Here is a 24359-nt window from a genome sequence, read left to right as displayed (position 1 = left end):
CATCAATACATTTATGCACAATTAAATAAATAGACATGGGCTGGGAAATTTGTGATCTTTTTCCCAAAACATGAATCCTGTTGCATAATTGAACGTATGGTTAACTAACTAGTAATTGGTTATTGACTTTCCCTATGCATAGTGATGAGAATTATCAGGCTGTCTCAGATTTGCGCTGCCCTTTTTATATATCTCGCATTCTCGTTTTTTGGTGTGTAACGTATGAGCAAGTGGTATGTATGCTCAGAGGGTCTGCCTTCTTGTACATATGTTTTTTGGGGTTGGAATACAAATTATTGCCACTTAAAAACACATTTGAACACATTTAAAAAAGAAAAGGCAATCGAAAGTGTTTCACTACTAAATCCAGTCCAGTGAAAGCAGCAGAGGTAGCCCAGAATGTAACATCATAGCAAGTAACACCAGTAAAAATTAGATTAAAAAGTTAAAATAAACGTTAGGATAACTCAAACCAACAGCACTCTAAAATTAACACACCACTTTAAAATTTAGGAAATGTATAAGGGGTGCACGTCAAAGGTGGCCATTATTTCATTTCAACTTGCACAAATCACCCCATCAGCAAGTATCCTGCAGTGATCAGCCCAAGTCATGTTAACAGTAATGACCCATAAGTTAAATGGGTTATAATCGCTTTTAATAGGAGAGGTCACTCATACATTACATTAATGCAGTATGTCCAACAGTCTGGCATCCATCCAGGGATAGCAGACCTCTTTGTCCTCCTAGCATGTTGATGGCCTTTTCTTTCCCGACTAATACCAGATCTCCAAGGAGCTTTAGAATATTTTACGTAGAATATTTTTATTGCGGCAGCAGCACCACCACAAATACGAGGTTCTGGACTTGAAGTCGTTTTGTGTCCGATTCTGGTTCACCCTGAAATCCAGAAACCAGCACATGATGGTTGAGTGGGGACATGACTTAAAAAGTACTAGGCAACAGTCATTTCTCACAAAACACATTTATATATTTCACCATGCCTTTGTCACCAGCAGGCTGGATTTTGCGGGTGATCTGGGGCACAGCAGATGTTCATCCCGGCTTTTTGTTCATATGAAGCACTGACCTATAAAGGAAGAGGTTGCAGATGTCTACACAGTCACTCCACGATGTACAATGTTGAACCCACACTTCGTGCACATACAACAATTAAGGGGGTTCCAGCATTGCACAAGGACGTAGTACATGAAAACGAGAGAACACCTTGGCCTGGTGCACACTGGCAAAGAGGTCCTCGAGGGAACCACCAGTTGTGCCACACCTAGGAGTGGAACACATTTTTGGTCTCCTGCCAACTGAGGGGGCCCTTTGCAGTGGCAGTGTGGAGGGCTGCAGACACCGCCACAACATTTTGTTGTGATTGTTTCCCTCCAAAGGCAGGCAGGGCTACTTCACAATGAATCCTGGTGATGTGTTTTGAATAGCCGTTCTGTGTTTCACTTCTTCACTCTCTCGAGCACGAGATCTAACTCAGAGGTTGCACTTAAGAGCACATGTTTACGCAATCCAGTGCATGATCCTGATCTGTGATGAGTGCCCTTAGAACACGTTGGTACCATGTGTGGAGCTGCATAATTTGGTATCCTGTCTTTATTAAGGAAGATAAGATGCCCCTAATGCACTGGGAAGAATCTCACAAAAGAAGTTTGATCCAGGCTTTTTCATCTTGGCAGCAAAGTCCTTAGCTGTATTGCAGAGTGAAAAGCTGCTTTTTGTGGAAACGCAGGGCATCCTAAGCGGGGCAGACCGGTAATCCCCAGGTCTAGCACCTTTGTGGCCTTGTTCTCGTGCTCCAAAATGTATTCAGGAATTCTAAAGCAAGCTAAAACCAATAGATGACACAGGATGCTGAAGCTTTCTCTTCCCCTGTAGGACATTTTTGAACTTATTATTGGATGGATTTGTAACATTGGAAAGGATTACGGCATTTGGAATACCCACAAATGTACTACTTTGTGGCTGCTCACACCATACGTATTGCTCAGGCACCCTAACACTGCCCTAGGCAAACCCATATTTCTATACCTAGGTGCTGCTCACAACTATGTAAAAATCCGAGAATCTTTCTGATTCTCTGTAGTCCTAATTGGCCAGCAGATTTTGTGAATTAGGACCTGGATGTTTTGTGAGCTCTTTCCACTATTTCTGTGCTTAATTCCAGAGCAGGTTTTGCGATTTGAACCAGAAGTATTTATTCAGAACTCAAATGTGGCTGGACACATACAGCATACTGTGATAATGACAGAAAGCCACACCGAACAGTTGCAATCCCGCCATCAGTACTAAAAGAGATTCTAACAGTTAACACTGAGGATCAGAAGCAACAGGAAGCCATTTTTAGACAGGAACACTGTTCCACTGCTCAAGAGCACGCAGTTACACATGTCTAGCGTGTTAATACATCATCAAAAGTAGGATGCTTTTGTAGCCCACTTCTGTAATAGTGGTAGTTCTGGCACATATATAGCACCAGCGCTTTATTGAGAGGGCGTGCCTTCATTTTCATGAGGGCGTGGCCCATGCAGATGAGAGAACCACTTTGCCTTCAAGCAGGCACTTAGCAGGCACACTGACAGTGCGCTACAAAACGTGTCACACTGTCAATGTGCCCCCTGAGGGCAGCCCTCTTGAAGGATGAAAGGAGTATCATGGACCCCCAAGATATTCCCCTGCAGGTGGGTGCATTCAGTCATTGCACCCACCTGGAGGGGGATCTTGATCCCCTCTTTAAAGTGCAGGCGAGTGCCACCTGCTCAGAGAAAGACAGAGCAGCTGCTGCAGTCAGTCGCTGCATATTTCAATAATGTCCTGCTGTGGCGCAGCATGAGCTTACGGGTGCCCTGAGGACGACGCATTATAGGTTGCACTGCCCCTGCTTGCGTCATGCGCACCAATTTAAAGGTTGATGGTGGCACAAACAGGAGCAGTACACCATGCCTATAATATGAGCCCGGAACACCAGTCCACCAACTGCAAACTTTAGCCACTTCAGAAGACCAACGTAGTACAAACAGTCATGTTGTAGCCAGACTCAAAACCAGCAGGTGCAAAATCGAGACCTGTAATAAAGAAAACACTTAAACCAGGCTTTTCAGTGCACGAGCCCTGCATCTGGAACAACCTCAACAGCCAAGCATATCAGGCTTGAACATCACTCCCAATCTTCTCGCCAGAATCTCCTTGACAACTATTGATGTGACCTGCCAGGATGGTGCTTCGATAAAGTGATTAAAAGCAGCAGCCTGGGAGCCACTCCTCATAGCAGATCCAAATTACTGAAATAGGCTAAAAATTGCCTTTCTAGCCTAAAGATACTTGTATTGTGCTTGGCCTCGTGCCTACAAAACACAAAATTAAGTAACTCCCTACAAGACTTCCCATTGCACACAAGAAGAGCCTGTTCCCCAACTCCTGCCTTCTCGCCCTAAAACGTATCTGACATATTTCTGACGCTCCTTAACTAGTTTCTCGTGTTACAAATACCGGAAAATAAATACATACTACAAACAATGTGATTGGACGAGCCTGTGACCAGGGACGCCTGATTTGTTTCTGTTTTTTTAATTCTGCTAAATCGTTTTCTAAGAAAAGGGTTGAAAGGATGCCTTCGGAACAGCTCCAGGGAGATGCTTTGCTGGCTAAGGTGTTTTTGGCGGGAAATCTCTCATCCTGCTGTGAGCACTTCAGCTGCCCTGCAGCATCCCTGCTGTCCTAAAGGACACTTTTGCTGATGTATTAACACGCTAGACATGTGTAATTGCATGCTTGTGAGCAGTGGAGCAGTTTTACTTTCCAGAAATGTCTTTCCGTCGCCTCTAATCCTCTGTGTTAACTGTTAAGATCTCTTTCGGTATTGATGGCGGGATTGCAGCATGTTGGTATGGCTTTCTATCAATGTCACGATGAGCTGTATGTATCAAGCCACGGTTGAGTACTGAATAAATACTTCTGGTATTCGCAAAACCTGTTCTTGAATTGTGTGCAAAAAATGGTGCAAACAGTGCACAAAAATCCAGGTCCTAATTCACAAACTCTGTTGGCCAGTTAGGACCACATAAAATCAGAAAGGTCCTACGACCTACTCATTACAGAAATATACTCTTAAAAATAGTTGAGCGGTCCGCTCAACTATTTTTAAGAGTATATTTCTGTTTTAAATAATTACAGTAGGCCTAGCTGTGACTTATGTGTGCCTACAAAAGACGTGTTTTAGCATTTTGATACACATTTTGTTTAACAGTATGATCAGGTTACAAGGGCACTCGGTCAGTGCCCTTTCACTTCTGGCGTTTTGCAGTAGTTTTAAGATCTCTGTTGCTAAAATGGGTGTAACTTCTGATATTTACATGTTTCCCCCGTTTTTATCGCTTGATTTTTGCTACCGAGAAAGTGTCACTCATAGTTGTTGAAATGTCACTCATAATTATACTGAAATTATGAAAATGTCACACATAGCAATCTGAAACCTTGGCAGCTATGCATAGCATGTGGTCAGGGGTCCGTTGCCACACCGATTTCTGAAGCAGAACCACTGGACTCATGCTTCAGCACTGATAATGAAACCAATATCAAATGTACAGGATTATCACACGTTGAGTAATGGTTGGGTCAGGACCCAAATCAGAATTCACCTGGTGTTGCTCCTTCAAGATTAGGTCCATAAGTTATTTAACTGTCCTGAAAACTCTAAGCCTGCAACGCAGAGCCTCAAACCAAAAAGTCTTTGGAGTCTAGAATCCTTAAAAGCAGGCTACTGTTAACTTGCTTGATGTTGAACACCAAAACGCACCAAGGCAGATGGAATTATAGGGAGCAAAAAGTTTCAGGTTAACACCATTCTCAAGAATGGTGATTTGACCTTAACTCATATATTCAAAATCTTCTCTGTAGTTCTCATCATATCTGAGTAGAAAAAATAATCAGAGTTAGACACTGAAAATGTTTTGGAGGTTAAAATCATAGAAACAATGTTGTTTGCTCAAAAGAAAAAAAATATTTTCCTTGATATACTGTACTCCTATACCAAAATGGCCTAGTCATAGGGGTCCGATGAAAGAGCCTGAAAAGGCTGAGGCTCTCGACCCTTTACGTAGCCAGTCACTGAAGACATTGACCCCATAGATATCCTGTACATGCCATGTACTGCAATCACAGTATGGAGGGAACAAGGCCAAGAGAATCTTGAAAGAGTTTCAACAGACTCGCCTGTGGAAGAGCAGCCACTCATACCATGTTCATTTTCTCCGGGCAAGCTACCACTTATCATGAGGTGCTATAGGGGGGATAGCGTGGAAAAAGCAGAGAAATCTTGGTTCTTGGTTTACATCTATTTTGGTGCAAAACTCAATTTCTTTTACTACGTGCCCCAGCTCAGTCTTTATTTCCACTGCAAGGAAAATATTTTTTTTCAAATTCTTTTTATGATTATTTAAAATTGAAATTAAACACATAGATATTATGAAGTATTGTGAGTTACAGGGTATTTCACAGTCTATCTTAATACGTGCCCATTCTCCAGTTTTGTCTGGGGTTTGGTTCTCATTTGCCCTGTATTTTGGGGTTGGGGACGAGGGGTTACTAAGAAAAAGAGACTTAACCCTGCCTTAACCATTGATGCAACTCCTAATAAAGAAAATTAAAAGCTAGATGTTTGGTAGTGGAAGGAAAATGTTGAACTTCTGAAACAACACATTGGAAAATAGCAGAGTCCCCTAATGGGTTTGGATATGTAAGATGCAAAAACATTGCTCCAGGAACCTACAGACATTATGTTGGTAGTACACTAGTTATCAGTTGGTCAGGGACCATTGCATAAGCTAACTTCCCATTAGACGTGATAAAAAGTGATCAAAAAATGCAGACTGTCCAACATGGCCATGATATTCCTACATCCTACTTGGACATGTCAGCCATGTTTCTTCACACTCCACGCCCAAGTCAGTGGTACTGTGGTTGAAGTTGTCATCTCCATTGCACTTCCTAATCTTACTGAAGAATCATTTCAGGTATCAAGACCTCACTTAATTGAGCTTGGCATCTTGGCTCCTGTAATACTAGAAGTTGGTTATCTAAATTTCCCACAAAGATATATGTGCATTGCTAAGGTGGTTTACAGACTAGCAGCGTAGATGTGTTATGCCACAAAATGGTAACTTTTGCCAAAAGGATTGCTCGAGCAATAATTTTAGGCTTTCATGTAACTCCTTAGTTAACCATTACTTGCCATATCAGAAGCACATTCTACTTAAAAAAAAAAAATGCTTGCTTTGCCTTTATTGTGATGTTTTATTGGCAGATACATCCATGGCAGCTATATGGGCTTCTGTTTGCACATTTAGTATTACTGTGTAGATATTGAGACTTTCAAAGAAGCCTTGGGTGAAGCAAAAAATCTAAAAACAGTTGTTTGCTGCCACTCACCCTTCGACCAACTCCGTAGGCGTTGCACTCCTTAATAATCAATGAGCAGCATTTCAATCTAGAATAAGTAGGCCTGACCCGAGTTACTGACCCGTAGGAATGGTTGTGGTGGTTGTGGCCATTCTAGATTCTGAAGTGTCGTAGTACAGTGAGCACCAGGACCCTGGGCGGACTCAATGAAATAACTACGTCCTCATTTGGGAAGTGTTAAGGTGTGGTTATTAATGGTTATGAGAAAATGAGCAGTTTAGTTTGAACATTATATGCTGATGAATAAAAAACGTTGCCTACGAGCTCCGTGAGTGGTGTGTTCTTGTGCATGCTTCCAAGCTGGGGAGGATGCAACAAGTAGGGGATACGTGCCCCGAAGAAAAAAAGAGTGCCCTCCCTGAGAGTTTGCTTGTATGTAGCAAAATGCTCGTGGGTGCCACATGTGTCCCAAGCTGGTACAAAGAAGCCTGCAGTTGGCTTATGTGGAGGGAACGCTCCACTTCAACCTGTATGATGCCTTGTGGAGAAGCTGAAGGCCTAGCAGAGGAGCACCGATGGAAAAGTCTGTCAAAACTCTCCTGCCAGGCTGAGAGGATATATGGTATTCGAACCCCACAGCCCAGGGTAGACTCATTTGAAGAATTACATAATCACTTGGGAGGCATTAAGGTGTGGTTATTAACAGTTATGAGATAATGAGTAGTTTAGTTTGAACGTTGTATGCTGATGAATAACGACATTGATTAGGAGCTCTATGTGTGGCATGTTCTTGTGCATGCTCCCAGGTTGGGGAGGATGTGACAGGTTCACATGACACCACCTGCCTCTCTGAATTGTTCGAATTCTCTTTTTTGTTCAGTTCATCATACTTCAAAATGTGATTTCCGATGTTTCCTATAAAACTTGCCAATGTCTCTCTGCGCTCTATAGAAACACATTGAATAAATACATGAAATAGACACAACGCATAGTATAGACCTAGTCATAATTAATACTCTTTTCAAGGTGTTTCCATCCAGAAAATTGGTGGTGCGAGGTTTACCTTGAGCTTCTTTCTAAAGGCCAGGTAATTTGCCTTGTTGCCAGTATGTGGGAGGCAGGTGAATAACAAGTCTGGGACCCTGAACTAACAGAATTGCCCTCGTGTTCCTTATGAAATGGAGTAGCTTCTGGTTGGCAGAGCAGAGGAAGAGTCCAGGAACAAAGTGTCATTTCTTACTGTAGTGGTATTATGGGGCTTTGCCTTGGATGGGTTTATGGGTGGGACTGAAAGCTTTAAAGGCAAACTGGGGGGCTGGCTGGAAGCTAGTGAAGTGCTTTTACTGTGTGGCCACTGCATTTTTCCTGCTACAGCACACAAAAACCTGTGGAGTTTGTATTTTTGTAGAATGACAAAAGCACACCAGGAGATAGCATAGCAAAGTTAGTAGCACACTTCAGTAAGCAGTGACAAAGGCAATAGTTCGAGCTTTTGTAGGGTAAATGCACACCAGACCCACGCAGTTATGGCCACCTTACTGACAAACCTAATCAGAGAAATAGGGAATACAACACACAAAGCAACAAAATCAGTATCAATGCACACAGGCTAGCAGCTATACTTAACCCTGTGTAGCAGGACGCACATCTAGTTAGCACTGGATGAGATAGAGCTCAGGGGCACAAGCTGTGTTTGTTAGAGGGCGTGGCGTGATGTATACAATGGTGACACATGATGATCTACAACAGAGGGCCCTTGCCGATGTGAAATATCTCCTCTCCTTTTTATGGTTTGGCTTGATTCCACAGCTGTCGCCACACAGTTATGTAATAACACCAGGATAGAGGTTCTGGCTCTGCCCACATGTTGGGAGCCAATGGTGCGTTTTGATAGGGCAGAAGTTGTGTGCTTCCACAAAAAGTGCAGGCTCACCACACAGCTGTGATCATTTTTTTCTTATTTATCCAGCTGCCTTAGGTTGAACTTTGAAGGGCACTCACATGCCACTAAATTGTCTTAGATAACTATATAATTTATGGCATTTTTCTCTGGCAGCAACACAGGTAGGAAGAGGGCAGTTATTAACCCACATGGATTTTCAGTTAGCTTTGGCAGTGGAGCTGTCACCTGACTTATTCTACAGTTCTTAGCTTCTACACAAATACATATCCATTCCCACACTATCCACTTATAATACTTAACATCGCCATACAACATTCCTTTGTAGCCAGACCTATTGGCATTTCCAATAATTGTTCTGAAATGTTAACGTGTGTTTGGTTTGCTGTTTAAAGGCTTCTTCGCTGTCTGTATTGCACATTCTGAACTAAGTATTGCCTTAATTAACAATTTCCATTCAGTTTCCCCCGATCATCTCAAAGGTTCTGTCAGTGTTTACATTTTAATAAGGAAAGTGAGAATATTGTGAGACTTCAAGCTTGTTACCATAAGGCGTTGCATTGTTTGGCCCAGCTGATTTTCTGTGAAAACCTCACAACGAAACTCTTTTCCTGAAGTATTTTGCTTGCACGCGTGTGTCTCAACCAATCATAAAAGCCAACAATTCCACCTAGTGCATCTGGGTCACTTCATTTATCTCCAAAAGGCTGGCCACGCTCTCTGCAAGTATCCAGACCTAGCCATGCATGGGGCAGGCGTCTGAAGGAGGCAGAGAAATGGGCAGCCTCGCTGGGCCTTACAGTCATTATCTACTGCCGGGTATCTGTAAATTGCCACCTTGTGCTTTCCGTAGGCATTGTGCTTTGCTTGAGTTGGAGAGTGGATGGAAATAATTAGTAACCTCCACCCCCCCCCCACACAGCACATATGCCACCGGCGACAGGAGGAAGCACAGAAGGGGAAATAGGCGACACATCCGCTAGAAGAGGCAGCGCGGTGTTAAAATCAGGTGGCTAATTGCTTCTAGCACATTATTGTGGAAAAGCTGATGTGCGGGATTCTTTTTTAAATAAAGCGTCTGCTGCGATGTCAGCAATGGGGTTATATATATATATATATATATATATATATATATTAATTTATATAAATATACACCCACACACACGTATACATACTGCCATGTAAGGCAATATTTCATGTACTCTGCAGCCGCAAACCCGCACCATCCTGAAGGTTCCGTGTCTATGCCGCGGCTTTTCCTTTTATCTCTGCTCCAGTTAGGTAATTAGACCATGTTTTTTTCTAAGCTCGGGTTTTTAGATCATCTGTCCCGTTTTTAGCAATTCAGAAGGTTTCTGCACTCATTCTGCCTTGTGTCGGGGTGCGCTCTTCTTAATTCTTACTTTTTTATTAAGAAACTGATTAGACCATATTTTTCATGCACTGGGTGGCGTGAAATGTGCCCAAGGGACATGGTTGTTTCAGGAGGATGGGATGCTTCCTTTGATTTTGAAGAGCACCATTCCTGTTGGAGAGCATCACTCCCCTTGGTGGCAATTATATTTTTACTGTGCATTACATTTGGAATTAATACCGCATTTCTGACCCCACTCTTGGGACTAGCGTGGCTCATAGTTGTCCAGAAACGAGAGCGAGATCGGAGCTTCTGATGTATGCTTGGAGATGGGAGGCATGGGCAAAGTGGGACACTATCCAGGGCCCCCACCTTCCTTTGAATGGTACGATCCAAACTCAAAGGAAACGTTCCATCGTCCTGAGACAACCCTGTCCCTGGGGGAGTGAGCTTTCTCTCTATTTGTGCTCTCTATTCTATTTCTCTTTCTAAACTGCTCTCCTTTTCTGCCCACCTCAACCTCCCACTCTGTCTACCTACCCATTGCCATCTTAAGGATTTTTGGAGGGCTGGGAAAGGCATATTTCAACTGTTTTTGTTGGACTCAGTTCGATTTTAACATGTAGTATTGCAGCACCCCCTTAAAAATGCCTTTAACTGTTGTGTTTATCTTTCTGCCTTTATTCAAACGCAAAGGTCACATTTCAGGCTACATCTTCTGACCAGATGCCATTTATTCAGAAACTGATGTTTACTTTTATTTCTATGACTACAAAGTGAGAAGAAGTTGTAAAAGTGAACTCAGTGACAATCTTGCTGGGGTACCAGAAGTGAAAAATAAGTACAGGATGACAGTTTTTTCTAACACACAATGTTAAATACTTATAAATTAACTATACACAGATTTCAAAACATGTCAGCAATTAGGAAAGCACAAATGAACCACAGGTTTTGTAATTCTGGAGCGTGAATGGAACAAAGTTTTCCATAGGATCAAAAAAAATCAAGACCCTTTACTTGGTGATGCACAAATGATAAATATTTGCAGAAGTCCGCCTCACATTATCATTTGTGCACTATATAGTTTTACTAGTAAAACTGCATGTTTGTGAAAATTTAATCCCCATTCCAGTGGGAAATGTGCTGTCTGTAAAGGACATTGTGCTACCACACCAGTGCCTCAAAATACCTACTACATGACACATCCTTACCACTCTCTCGCTAAATGGGCGTAGCTCATTTGTTCAACTTGTGTTTGCAAAATCTCTAGGACTTCAGTAATATAAAATGAATGCCAGCACCCCCACTCTGAAAATTGTTCCAGCACCACTGGCATCATGCAGGCATGAATTAACAGGAAATGTGTAATGAAATTCAAATTCGTTATATTTAGGGGTGCCCAAAATATGTCTTGCCCGAGGACCCCAAATCCTTAAGATGACTGCTGTGAACTGTCCTAGTGTAACGGTGGCTACAACCACTGGATGTTTTGGGAGACTAGCCACGGGCCATGGAGGGAAGGAGGATGCTGATAGTGAGATGCAGAAACCAGGAACAAAAGGGAAACCATGGGGGCAGACTGGGATCAGAGGAAGGGAAGAGGAAAGCAACATCTCACAACCAGAGGTGAACAACTGAAAGCTGGGAAGCAGAGACGAGTTGAGGCTGGAGAAGTGAATGGTAAGAGAGAATGAAAAGATGAAGGCTAGGGGAAGGAAGAGAGTTTAAAGCCGGGAGGTGAGAGCGGTTGAATAAGAAGGGAGGTATGATAAAACCAGGTGTTGATCAAAGAAGTGTCTAAGCTAGGACACTTGCGGGGAAAGTCTAGGTAGGATAAAGCAGGAAACAGGGAAGATGGAGCTGCTAGCATGAGCGGTAAGTGGGTGAATGAAGCTAGGAGTAATGGTTTTAGGAAGAAAGACCAATAGGTGACTAAAAGAGGTGGAACCTAAGACCTCATGTTGTGTCTCCATTTAGCGACGTTTTTTCCAAAGCATTCATTCTTCGTTATCGTGTGATGAGGCTAGAGTGATCTTCACCCGCCACAAACCTTGGATGATTTTATCTAGGTTCGTAAGATGCATTTGACTGTAGAAGGCTCACTGTTGCCTCTGGGAAGCTTTCAAGTAGTATCACATCTGAGTTAACAGCCCTGGTAATGTAAGGCAGATTTCCCTCAGCTCAGGGCTTTAGCTGCTGGGAATAAAGAGATCTCCATGATAGGGACCGGTCAACTCTAAGGGGTTCCTGTAGAGATATCGTCTACGTCTCTAGGTCTCTACGTGCAGTCAAAAGAGATACGCTAGAGTGACGTTAAAGTCTAATGATAACTGAGTTAATCACTCAACTTTTAAATAACAAGTTACAAAGGGGGAATAAAAAAAAAATACAATTCAACAAATTCGAAGTTTATCATCTAATTAACTGTGGACTTTTACGAAAGTGTAGGGGTGAGAGCGATAAAACACACCTCGTTCTTTGGAGCTGAAGTCCTCCCATCATACTAGGAACCTGTTTGTGTTGGGAAATTCTGTAGGAAGAAATCCTTACCCCATAAATTTAGTGCCAGGTTTATTTATTCATCCATGCCTGCCTTTAATAGACGTCCTAGGGTGAGTAAAAGACTCCTCCGCAGGCATTCATGCACCCAGCATCAACTCCTGTACTTGCACCATCATTATGCCAGCATCAGACAGGTAATCCCACTTCAATGTCTATTTTGGGAAATTTAGGACTATCACAATTAATTGTTAAAGAGGTGTTAGTGTTTAGAATACAATCTCCTCACCACAGTAGAACCTGAATGTGTTCTGAGAAAACCACCCAGAAGGAAGGTCCAGTCTGTCTTTGTCTGCTTGTTTGAACCTCCTCCTGTGCAGAGCTAGAAACTCAGTCTATCGCCAGGGTAACGTGGCAGGATAGCAGGCATTTTATTCATTTATTTAGCATCTTTTCAGCTTTTGTAGACCTGAATGACAATGTTATCCATTCCTTTTGTATTTTCATTAGAGTTTGTCCTGCTGTATGTCGAGCTTTACACCATCTGCCCAAAGTCTTTCTAATTTCAGATTGATTGAGCTTTGCTCCGTTAGAAAATGTCACCTGCTGGAGCTAATCACACTTCTGTCTGCTTTTCCTAATCCAAGGTGCAAGTTCTTCAGCCTGACAGAGACTCCAGAGGACTACACCATCATCGTAGACGAAGAGGGCTTTTTGGGTAAGGACGAAGAATGCTCTCATTTTCCTTTTACTTAGCATTTTGCACACAGAGAATACATGTTGCTCCTGGGCAGGAGGTGTTGCTTAAAGTGTCAAGAGGGATGTGGAGCCTCATGTGATCACACTTGTGTGGCGAGATGGATGTGCAATCATATGTGGTCAAAGTATAGGATATTTTACAACCTTACAACTTCAAACAGCACGGCTGAGTACTAAGGGGTATGTGCAATATTAGCAAGCAGGGATGCATGGAAGCAGGGTGTACCCTATCCAGTAACATAGCTGTGCAGCAGTAGAGATTATCACCCTCAAGGGCAGAGCTGAGTTGGCGGGAAGGGAATACAGTTTAAGGAATACCTAGCCAGAGGGGTGTGCTTCCCAATCTGCAGGGCTGTGTGGCTGAAAGGTGAGCAGCTTCAGTTGGCAGTGTTGGTTACAAGGTGTGTATCACTGGCCTAGCACCAGCGATACACAGTCTTGTGTAGTAGGAAGGACGAGCAGATACAAACACCAGGGTTATGTGCCAGAAAGGACTAGAAACCAGAACAAGTAAGGCCACATAAGTGGCAGGATGTACAACATCAACTTTCTAATATTTTAGTACCGCTCACTAGGAAGGATGTGCAGCCTCATGAGGAAGGAGGGTACTCAAGAATTAAGGCTGATAACCAGGTTGAAGTGTAGTCTCCATGGGTTGGTGAAATCTTGTTTAGCCCAAGTGGATGCTTTATGTGGGTGGATACATAGTAACTTTCAAGGGGCAAGGCTCCCTAACTAGTAGGATTGCAACCTGAAGCAGTAGTGCTGTGGAGCAGAAGGCGGTTACAGCCCTAAGTGGGAGGGCAGTGTCTATGAACTGAAGTACAGCATTACATAGGAAGCCTGCTCAGTGGGGAGAATGTGCAATCTGAAATAACAAGACAGCGCAGACGGATGGACTTGCATACCCAAACAGCAGAGCTATATAGCAGGAGGAAGGTGGAGCCATAAGGGGCTGGGCTGCATAGCAGGATAGAGGTGGAGCCTTAAGGGGATGAACTGCGTAGCAAGATGGAGGTGGAGCCTTTAGGGGCTGAGCTGCATAGCGGGGTGGAGGTGGAGCCTTAAGGGGCTGTGTTGCTTAGCGGGTTAGGGGAGGAGCCTTAAGGGTCTGAGCTGCGTAGCGGGATGGAGGTGGAGCCTTAAGGGGCTGAGCTGCATTGCAGTATTGAGGTCGAGCCTTGAGGGGCTGAGCTGCGTAGCTGGATGGAGGTGGAGTCTTAAGGGGCTGAGCTGCCTTGCGGGATAGATGTTCAGCCTCAATTAGTACAATTTCACAGCGCCTCTAATGTCAAAAGGTAATTAAATCACTCTTGCAAAAAACACATGTTCTCAAAAAGTAATCTTGAAAATGAGCTTGCAGGATTATGTGTTCTAGCTTATGTAGCTTACACAAATCAGCGTGGGAATTGTTTCTTAATTCCAGATGTAACCAAATCCACCCTAATTAAATGAGCAACATTTCGACCCCTTAGTTAGATGGAAAAAAGTAATTTCCACATCTTCTAGCTCGACAGCAGACGATGCCGGCAAAGAAGATTGAAAAACCCTACCAGAGATCTTTCATTTGCGCTGTAAACTCCCACGCTAACAGTAAAGTGAAATGTGTAATATTTTCCCAGGGAGACAAACACACAGCATTGTTTCATCCAGGAAGTGGCAGATGTTGTTGCTTCCAAAAATGCACAATACGGGAACCATTTTAAAGCCAGGCGTCCACGAGACTGTGCTCCGTGTGTGTGAACTGATGTTTGAGTGCTGATGCCCAAGACCACAGCACCTGATTGAAGCCGCCTGCATATTATCATTAGCACTAGGTTGGTGCTGAAGGGTGCAAACACCTGGCAGCATTACTGCATGGTGGCAGTGCCACAGGGATTTGAGCTGTCTTTGTTGCTTTCATACATCAAAAGCAAACTTGTACTTCTAAAACTTACAAAGCTTCCTTAGATGCTTTGATGGCAGGGCAACCACATGAGATGGAACTTAATGTATTATTAAATATAAAGAGTTAAAAATGTGGTTCATTTTGAAGGTGCTGCATATGAGCCAGTGGCCTTGGGAATGTCACGAACATGACTGTGAGTGTGTTTTGTGGATGGGTCAAGGCTCACTATAATTATTTCACACCAAGTGTTCCTAGCCCCTTAAGCCTCTTCTACCCCATCTTTTGTTATAATATAGAGATATTTCGTTGGTGGAGACCTTTCTGGAGTGGTGTAGTAAACTGAGTGCAGGTACAGCAACATGTCAGTTTCAGGGCTGTAGTAACATCATTCCCAAATATGGTACTGGGGTGTGATTGTGACATAACATGGTAGTCATTGTGGTCCACCCCTTACTCCTGGTACATCCTAAATTTGCATGTCAGTGCACAGCATTAGCCAGCAGGGCTAGTGAGCTGAAAAGCAGCAGCTGATGAAGGTAAGGTCTTGCCCATCTAATGCGCACTTCTTGTGTTCTCAAAAGGGAGGTAAGACCCATTGCTTCACCACAGCAGTGGTTGTGTTCCCTTGAGTATTCACAGTAACTTTCCTAGAACACACAAGAACACGAGAAAGAAGATAATGCAAGAACCAGAAGATACTTCAAGACACAAAGGGTGGATTCCTGGACCTAAAGACCTGTGGAAGAACGGGACCAAGTCCAAGAAGCACAGAAGAGTCCAGGGAGGACAGGAGCCCCTGCTAACCCGAATCAAGGTGCAAAAGAAGAACCACTGGTGAAGAACAACAGTCAGTACTGCACCCAAGAAGATGGATGCGGGTTCCTGGTTGGTGCAGATGATATCCCACACTGGATGGATGATTGCAGTCTGGTTTGCGTCGCTGGATTCCGCCAACAAGCCTTGGCACACGCAGAGCTCATGGTTAGTGGAAAATGGCCACCCAGGAGGAGGAGTCAGAGGGGCTCTCAGCAACTCAGAGAGCCCACAGAATACCAGCCAGAGCGCACAGGAGTCCCCCAGCACGGGGAAAAAGGAGTTGCAAAAGGAGGCCCACGTAGCACAAAAACAAAGGATCCCACACCGCCAGAGAACCACTCAGGAAGCTGTGCATCTCAGGAAGGAGTGCTGGGGGCCGAAGCTACATTGTGCACAAAGAATTTCATAGAAGGATGCCAACAAGCCTTGGCAACTGAAAAACACGTGGTGCACAGGAGTACTGTCTTGCGTGGGAAGGCAAGCTCCTGCCTCCACCAAAGTTGGACAGTAGGACGTCAGGACCATCGGGACCACTTCAGTCCACCACCCGTGATGCAGGATCCATGCAACTCGTCAGGAGAGGGGACCCATGCAGATGGTCATCGTTGCAGAGAGGTGCCTGCTGAAGCAGGGGAGTGACTCCTTCACTTCAAGGGAGATTCGTTCTTTCTTCTGGTGCAGACTGAAGACGGGCTGTCCTCTGAGGATGCACGACCCGGAAACAGTTGCATTTGCTGGCAAGAGCTGGAGATACAATTTTGCAGAAGTCGTCTTTGCTTCGTTGTTGCAGTTTGTGGACTTCCTGGAGGGTCCAGATGCACTTTCTTCGGTGAGAAAGTGAAGTAAAGGATGCAGAGGATTCCTGCTGGAGTCTTGCAATCTGAATCTGAAGAACCTCCCAAAGGAGAGACCCTAAATACCCCTGAAAGGGGGATTGATCAGCCAAACAGGTAAGCACCCATCAGGGGACGGCTCTGACACCACCTGCTGGCACTGGCCACTCAGATGCTCCCAGAATTCACTGCCAACTTGGAATCCAAGATGGCAAAACCCAGGGACCCTCTGGAGGAGCTCTGAGCAGCACACCTGGGGTGGTGGTCCAGTTTCGTGCCAGAGCGGTGACTGGGGGTACCTGAACCGGTGTAGACTGGATTATGTAAGGAGGACACCAAATGTGCCCTTCAAAGCATTTCCAGTGGCCTGGGGAAGGAAGCTACCCCTTCCAAACCTATTTCCAAAGGGAGAGGGTGTAACACCCCTCTACCAAAGAAAATCCTTTGTTCTGCCTTCCTGGGCTTGAGCTTCTCAACCAACAGGAGGACAGAAACCTGTCTGAGAGGTGTCAGCAGCTGGGGCTGCCTGGAAAACCTCAGAAGGCTGGAATGGCAATACTGGGGGTCCTCTAAGGAGCCCCCAGAGTGCATGGAATCATACAACCAATGCTTGCAAAAGCCTTGGGGTATGATTCCAACATGTTTGATACCAAACATACCTATGTTCTGAGTTACCATTATGTAGCTGGGAATAGGTAGTGACCTATTTCCAGTACACGTGTAAAATGGCATCCCCACACTCCTTAAGTCTGGGAAAATGGTCCTGGAGGTCGTGGGGGCACCTCTGCTAGTGCAGGGGGGCCCTCACACACAGGTACTCTGCACCCTGCCCTCAGGGCTGGAGGGCCTGCTATAGGAGTGACTTATAAGTGACCTGGTGCAGTGTAACTGGCAGTGAAAGGGTGCATGCACCTTTTCACGCAGGCTGCAATGGCAGTTCTGTAGAAGCCTTTGCATGGGCTCCCTATGGGTGGCAAAAAAAATGCTGCAGCCCAATGGGATCTCCTGGAACCCCAATGCCCTGGGTACCTAAGTGCCATGTACTAGGGACTTATAAGGGGGCACCAGTATGCCAATCTTGGGTGAAATACTGGGTTACTAGTATGCAACAACCATAATTTAAGGGAGAGAGCATAACTACTGGGTCCTGATTAGCAGGATCCCAGTAGACACACCCAAACACACTGGCAAACAGGCCAAATGTGGGGGTAACCAAGCTAGAAAGAGGCTACTTTCCTACAAGGTTAGCATCCACAATAATGATTTACACGCTTTTATACACCCACTTTTACATGAATGACTCAAATAGTGAATCAAGAAGTCATTAGCTCATAGTACCTATGCTTATGCCAACTTATGTACAATACCACAAATTCAAGTCAAGGTACTTTGTCCGACGATATTTCGATCCCCTAGACAAGTATCAGGATCATCCTACGCCTTCGTTAAGCTTGAGTTAAAAGGGTTACAGAGTGCTTGTAACCAAAACGGCCAAGATAAATCTGACTCACGTTTCATATGAGTGACAAGGCAATCAATGGAGATCTGAATCTCTAATCAAGCGCCAATGCCATAAAGTAGTAGTAGAGTGGAGCAGTGTCACCGTGTAATAGAGTGTCATAGAGTGGAGTGGCAGAGTGTCGTAGAGTGGAAAGGCATAAGGAAGAGTGAACTGGAGTAGAGTGAAGTAAAGTAACGTGAACTAGCATAGAGAAAGTTGGGTAGAGTGTTGTTGAGCATAGTACATTGTTGTATAGTGGAGTGGCATAGAGGGCTGTGCAGTGGCGTTGAGCAGAGTATCGTAGATTGAAGTGGCATAGAGTGGAGTAAAGTGGAATGGAGTGGTGTACAGGGAGTTGTATAGGGAATTACAGAGTGGAGAAAGTGTTAGAGTTTAATGGAATAGAGTGTCACAGTATAGTATCATGGAGTGTAATGTCAGAGTGAAGTGTGATAGAGTGGAGTTGGGTGGTCTAGAGTGAAGTGGCATAGAGTACAATGGTGCAAAGTAGATTGGTGTAGAGTGTGATGGTATAGAGTGTGTTGGTTTTGAGTAAAGTGGTGCAGAGTGCATTGACGAAGACAGCACTGGTTTAGCGTACAGTGCAGTAGCGTAGAGTGGTGAAGAGTAGAGGAAGTGGAGTGGCACTGCATAGATTGCAGTGGTTCAGAGTGCTGTGTCAGAGTGATGCGGTGCATGGTAGAGTGGAGTGGTGCAAGGTAGAGTAGACTGGTGTAGAGTGCAGTGGTGGAGTGCAGTGATGCAGAGTAGAGTGGCATAATGTAGTGGCATATAGTACATTGGTGTAGAGTACAGTAGAGTGGCATATAGTTGAGCGGTGCAGAGTAGAGTGCCGTGCTGCAGAGTAGAGAGGAGTATAGTTCAGTGGCAGAGTGCAGTGTTGCAGAGTAGAGTGTCTTGAAGGGCAGTGGTGTAGAGTAGAGTGTCATAGAATGCATTGGTGTAGAGTAGAGTGGCATAGAATGCATTGGTGTAGAGTGCAGTGATGCAGAGTGATACAGAGTAGAAAAGAGTGGCTTAGAGTAAAGTGGTGCAGAGTAGAATAGAGTTGCATAGAGTGCCGTGGCATAGAGTAGATTGCTGTAGAGTACAGTATAGTGGTGAAGAGTAGATTGTTGCAGAGTGGAGCATAGTGATGTAGAGTGCAGTAGCATAGAGCGGTGCAGAGCAGATTGGAGTGGCGCAGGGTACATTGGAGTGGTGCAGGGTAGATTAGACTGGCATAACATAGAGTGGAGTTGCGTAGATTGCATCGGCATAGAGGAGATGATTTCAAAGTAGAGTGAAGTGCCTACAGTGGATTGGTGTAGAGTAGAGTAGATTAGAGTACAGTGGTGCAGAAAAGAGTGCAGTGGGACAGAGTACAGTTGCATTGAATGCAGTGGTGCAGAGTAGAGTGGCATGGAGTTCATTGGCAGAGTGCAATGTTGAAGATTAGAGGGTCGCAGAGTACAGTGGTGTATTGTAGAGTGGCATAGAGTGCAGTCGCCTAGAGTGCTGTGGCGCAGAGTTCAGTGGCATTGAAAGCAGTGGAATAGAGTGCTGCGGTGCAGAGTAGATTGGCATAGAGTGCATTGGTTTTGAGTAAAGTGGTGAAGAGTGCAGAGGTGTGTTGTACAATGGTTAGAGTAGAATAGCATAGATTGCAATGGCGTAGTGTAGAGTGCTGCAGAGTTGAGTGGTACAGCATAGATTGCAGTGACGCAGAGTAGCAAAGAGTGGAGAAAAGTGGTGTAGGGTGCAGTGGCATAGGGTAGATTGTTTCAGAGTACAGTGAAGAAAAGATAGAGAAAAGATAATATACTTCAATATGCTGAAGTATGTAACGATAACAACAACATAAATAATAACGCTAGACATAACAGCCCAAAATGAAATATGGCTTCTCCCTGTTAGCCACGCTATAATCAAGCCCTTCATTACCTAGATAACAAAACATTAAACATAAATGTTAGAAAAATATACCCTTCTAATAGCTAAATTGTTTTGTGAAAAGGTAAAATCTGGGCCCAATCTTGACTTCACTGTTTCACCAACTGGTGTGATCTTAGGCAAATACAAATATTGTGTTTCACAGAGTCTCCTTTCTAGCCTGCAGGCATCAGGGTGAGTGGGACTCTGTTTACTCTTTAGATCGTCCTCATTGTCTTGCACTTCCTCTTAAAGGCCTCCTGCAGCGCTCCTCTTGAAGGCGGCAGCAGGTGATGCAGACAGTAATCATCCAAAACTCTTTTCTCCTCCTCGTGCCCTTTGTTCTTTTGAGCACCCTTAATGCCCACAGCTGTGAACAGGACAAACAAAAGAGCAGAGGGTGCAGGGGGCCTCCTGACACCTTTATTCTGTTACCATCAGATCGGAGGATGGTCGGTACAGGGCTATCCTAAGTAGCGCTTTTGTGCGCTAATGGCCCTCTGAATAATAGATGTGAGAGAGGAAAATTATTTTGTCCCCTTGTCCCCCCCACCTTTGTCCCCCGTGCCCCCCCACCCTCCAAAATCTGCGGGGATACATCCCCCGCGTCCCCCACACTTCCTACGCCCATGAGCACGCTCTAGGTGGCTTTCATTTTTTGTTTATTTTTCGTAGGTGTTTGGGAGCAGGGAGTCCAGCATCGCCTCCTTTCCTCCTGACGGACCCACTCTCTTCTAGACAGCCGCAGTCCGGCGAGGCAGAGCGCGGACCCACAGCTTCTAGAGAGGCCACACTGGAAGCAAGCAGAGGCCCGAGCCCTGAACTTTACACTCACCCCCACCGCAGAGCTTCCGGTTCAAGTGTCAGAGGCGCCTCCTCAAACCAGGCAGCATGAGAAGGCGGCCCTGCGTTGTGCACGGATATCTCTTTTCGTCCATAAGATGTGTAGACAAAAGGTGTTTTAAAGAACTAGTAGTTCCCCACACGTTTTCTTTTTTCGCAGCCGAGTCGCATATTTTTTGGGTGACAGGCACTCTTTTTGGGGGAACTGAACTTATGTTTTGTTCAGTATATTTTGACCCAGAACATGAGACAGGAGAGAAAGAAAGGAGAAGGAAGCGAAGATAGAAAAGCGGTGACAAATGAGAAAGCAGGGGCGAAGAAGACCGTGCATTGTGTGCTAAGGAGATGGAAGAAAGAGGCAGGAAGTGGAATCAAAACCAGGCGGCGGTGTTCGGCCGTCCCAGCATCATAAGTGCTGGCAGCAGGCTCCACAGAAAACCTTTTGACCTCTGCACTTTGTTTATTACAAATTGTGCGCGGATGGAGTCCTCTCAGGGAGTTTACCTGCTGGTAAGCGAGGCCCACCAATAGCTAATTGTTTATAGTTAGTTCGTTTCTTCTCCAGACCTGTTTGCACTTGGTGATTTTCGATTGGGAGGTTGTTGGTGATTTATTTCCCCAACTTTTTCTTTACCATTAACTATATTGATTCTCTTTCCTTTTTGATTTTTCTGTTCTATCAAAAACCCATTCATTGTAGTGCAGTCGCTAACTCTGGCCCTGCTTTTTGAGAAACGGTGTCGGGCAGCAGGATGGCCACGAACTTTAGACAGCAGTCGAATTTCATTAATGTACTCTAGTTATGTGCGTTTTCTATAGCACTGCATTCGCCTATTGATTGGTCTCTTGGTGCAGAGCTCTATTTGCAGCTGGTTTTTTTCAATTGGTGGCTTAGAACCAGAGCCAAACTGGCCATTCTGCCTCTCCAGCATTTCCCAGGTAGTCTGCAAGCTGGGGTGTTGTTTCAGAGCAGCAAAGGCTGACATGACCCAGCCAGGCCCCCATGCTTCCTGCTGAGTGGAGCTGCTGGGAACATTTTTGCCAGGGATGATCTTGGTTTCTATTCTGGCCCCGACTAGAAGGCTCAAGTAGATTTCTTAGGCTGCTTGCGCCAACCTTCATAAGAGCCGACCTGTGCATGGATCTGGATTCACCAGAGTGTCTATCGAGAAGTGTAAGTACCCAGCTAACGCCACACAGTTGCACCATTGTCGCATGAAGAATCCGCCATGCTGCATAGGGCAGAGGGGTTGCCAGGCAGCTGGGGGAGAACTAGAGCCTTCTTATTTACCGAGTGTTGGAGATAAGGGATGGTAAGCCTTGCAGGGGCAGCTTTGAGAAGGCTAGGAATTAAATCTAGCTTTTTCCGTAAAAACACCTGGAGGGCTTAGAGCCTGTTTAATCCTACTGGTGCAATTCATTCTCCTCGTCCCCTCAGTGCATGCAGATATTCCACATGTTGCACGAACGTCAACGCTAATCTACCAATAATCTCCCTAGATTACTTTTCTAGAGTGTTAAGCGTGTCATTGAATACCCCAGTGCCTGAGAAGCCATTTATTCTTGATGACTGACAAGGGCCCATGGACTACCGCAGCCAAGCCAGGGCAGACCTGCAGGGAAAGGCAAAATACCAATCGCTAATGTAGCAATAATTGTGGCAATAATTGCTTGTGTGTTCTTACGAGAATGAACCAGGAGCAGGAATTGCTTCTGTGATTTGAGAGATGAAATCTCCATCCAAAGAAGGTCCCTGCGTTGGCGTAGCAATGAAATACTGCCGGATGTTAAACCAACCCGACCATTTAATCAACAGCAATCGACTCTGTGGACCACCAGTGTGAAATTGAAAAAGGATCTGTGGGAAAACCCCCGCCCTGTTTACAAATCAACAGTAGATACGATGAACTCACCCAGAGCTCTTTATAGAACACACTTCGCTCATAAAAGTGTCTGATGGAGTGGAGCAATGCACAAAAAAAATAAGAGATGGAGGAATATTTAAAACTTAAGAAGGTGAATTAAAAGAATAACGCGCTCTGATTGGTACAATCTTAGTTTTTTTTGTGTGTTTTTTTTAATTTTTTTATTTTTTATTTCAGCAACATGCATCCACTCTCACACTTCATTTTTTTTATCACATCCAACATTCAAACGACTCTGGCCATCACTGGAAATGAACCCAGAGTACTGACATGTCTATTGCATCTTTCACATTTCTGCTGGCCGGCCTATCTTTTAAATGTTGTGCTTATACCTTTTTGCACTAGTATGAGATTCTTCCTGGTACAGATTATTCCTGGTAGTGTCAGAATTTATGTGCACAACACAGTTGCATGCAGGGTATGAAGCGCTTAAAGGACAGAAAGGTCATCCAAGGCAGCTTTGATCAACGCAAGCTTAGTTCTCTTGGCTTAGCCTAGAGAGAAGCGGGTTGTTCTGGACAAAAAATAAGTATGTGTTAATATGTGCGATAGAATATAACCTTAATGCCTTATCTGATATCTGAGCACTTTATTAAGGATAACAAACTACTGGACAAGCTCTAGTCAGGATGCAGGTCCGCAATTCAACTTTAAAATTAATAAATGATGCTGATATATTCTAGATGAAGGTGACTCGTGTCACTTTATCCTCCGGGACTCATTGGCAACATGGTTAATTACAGCACACTCCTGAAAATCTACAAAGATAGAATAGGGCAAATGGCATTAGGTGGCTCTCATCATACTCGTAAAACCAGTGCCAATACATAAGTGTGTCCAACATCCTCTGTAACCCTTCAGAGATCCAACAAAGAGTTCCCCAAGGATCTATTATCTTTCTTACAATGTTCAACCTTTACACATAGCCTCTAGCCTTCACTTTCAGTTCCAGGATCTATCCTCGTTCTTATCATATTCAGCTTTTACTCGGACCCTCCAGCCGCCACTCTCACTTGCACTAAGATCTTGTATCAATTGTATGCATAATACTCCCAGCTCTAGTTGAAAATGGCGTGTCTTAAGGATGTTAAATCATGACCATAGTCGTTAAGGGCAACACTGGATTTCATTCCACCACATAAAGTGTATCCTTACTATAGTATTTCCCTGCTGTTCCCTCCTAATGGCCTGATTATGGTTCACAAATGTCTCACTTCAACCAACAGTGCTCCTCAGCACTCAATTTCTCACTTTTTCTTCAACAAAATACTTAAACTGCAATCACACATCTACACAACAGCAAAGTAGGCTCAATTTTAACTTAAACATCTCAACGGAATAAAAGACCCAAACCTTGGATCATGATTTCAAGGTAGTAATCCAGTCTCTTCCGTGATCTGGATTGGACTCTAGAAACCTCATACTCCTAGACATTCCAAAACAGCATCTACCTCCTCCCAAAGCCACATTCCCAAACAGACATTTTTGTATTCGCACAAATATGTCTGTTTGGTATTTATGTTTGTACAAATATTTGTAATTTATTTCTATTTGTAGAGCACACATTCACCCCAAAGAGGTCTCTGGCGCTATTGACAGATAAATATGCCAGGCTTGCAATGGACACCAGAATTTTGGAGCACATTTAACCAATCTGCGCTCTGTGGAATGGCCAAGGTTGAAGCATCTTTAAAC

General features: G+C 44.4%; 1 protein-coding gene across 1 annotated transcript in view; it reads left to right on the top strand.

Annotated features, from left to right (window-relative positions):
* The window catches only part of CASTOR2 (cytosolic arginine sensor for mTORC1 subunit 2), a 333451-nt gene that overhangs the window by 134815 nt on the left and 174277 nt on the right, over positions 1 to 24359 (top strand). The window contains exon 2 of the mRNA XM_069226913.1: positions 12815 to 12885. Coding sequence (XP_069083014.1) covers positions 12815 to 12885 — 71 coding nt within the window. The remainder of the gene's footprint in view (positions 1 to 12814; positions 12886 to 24359) is intronic.

The sequence above is a fragment of the Pleurodeles waltl genome, chromosome 3_2, assembly GCF_031143425.1.
Source record: "Pleurodeles waltl isolate 20211129_DDA chromosome 3_2, aPleWal1.hap1.20221129, whole genome shotgun sequence".
In the NCBI taxonomy this organism is placed as follows: Eukaryota; Metazoa; Chordata; class Amphibia; order Caudata; family Salamandridae; genus Pleurodeles; species Pleurodeles waltl.
Note: the sequence above shows the minus strand (reverse complement) of the source record. Positions and strands in the feature narration are given on the sequence as shown.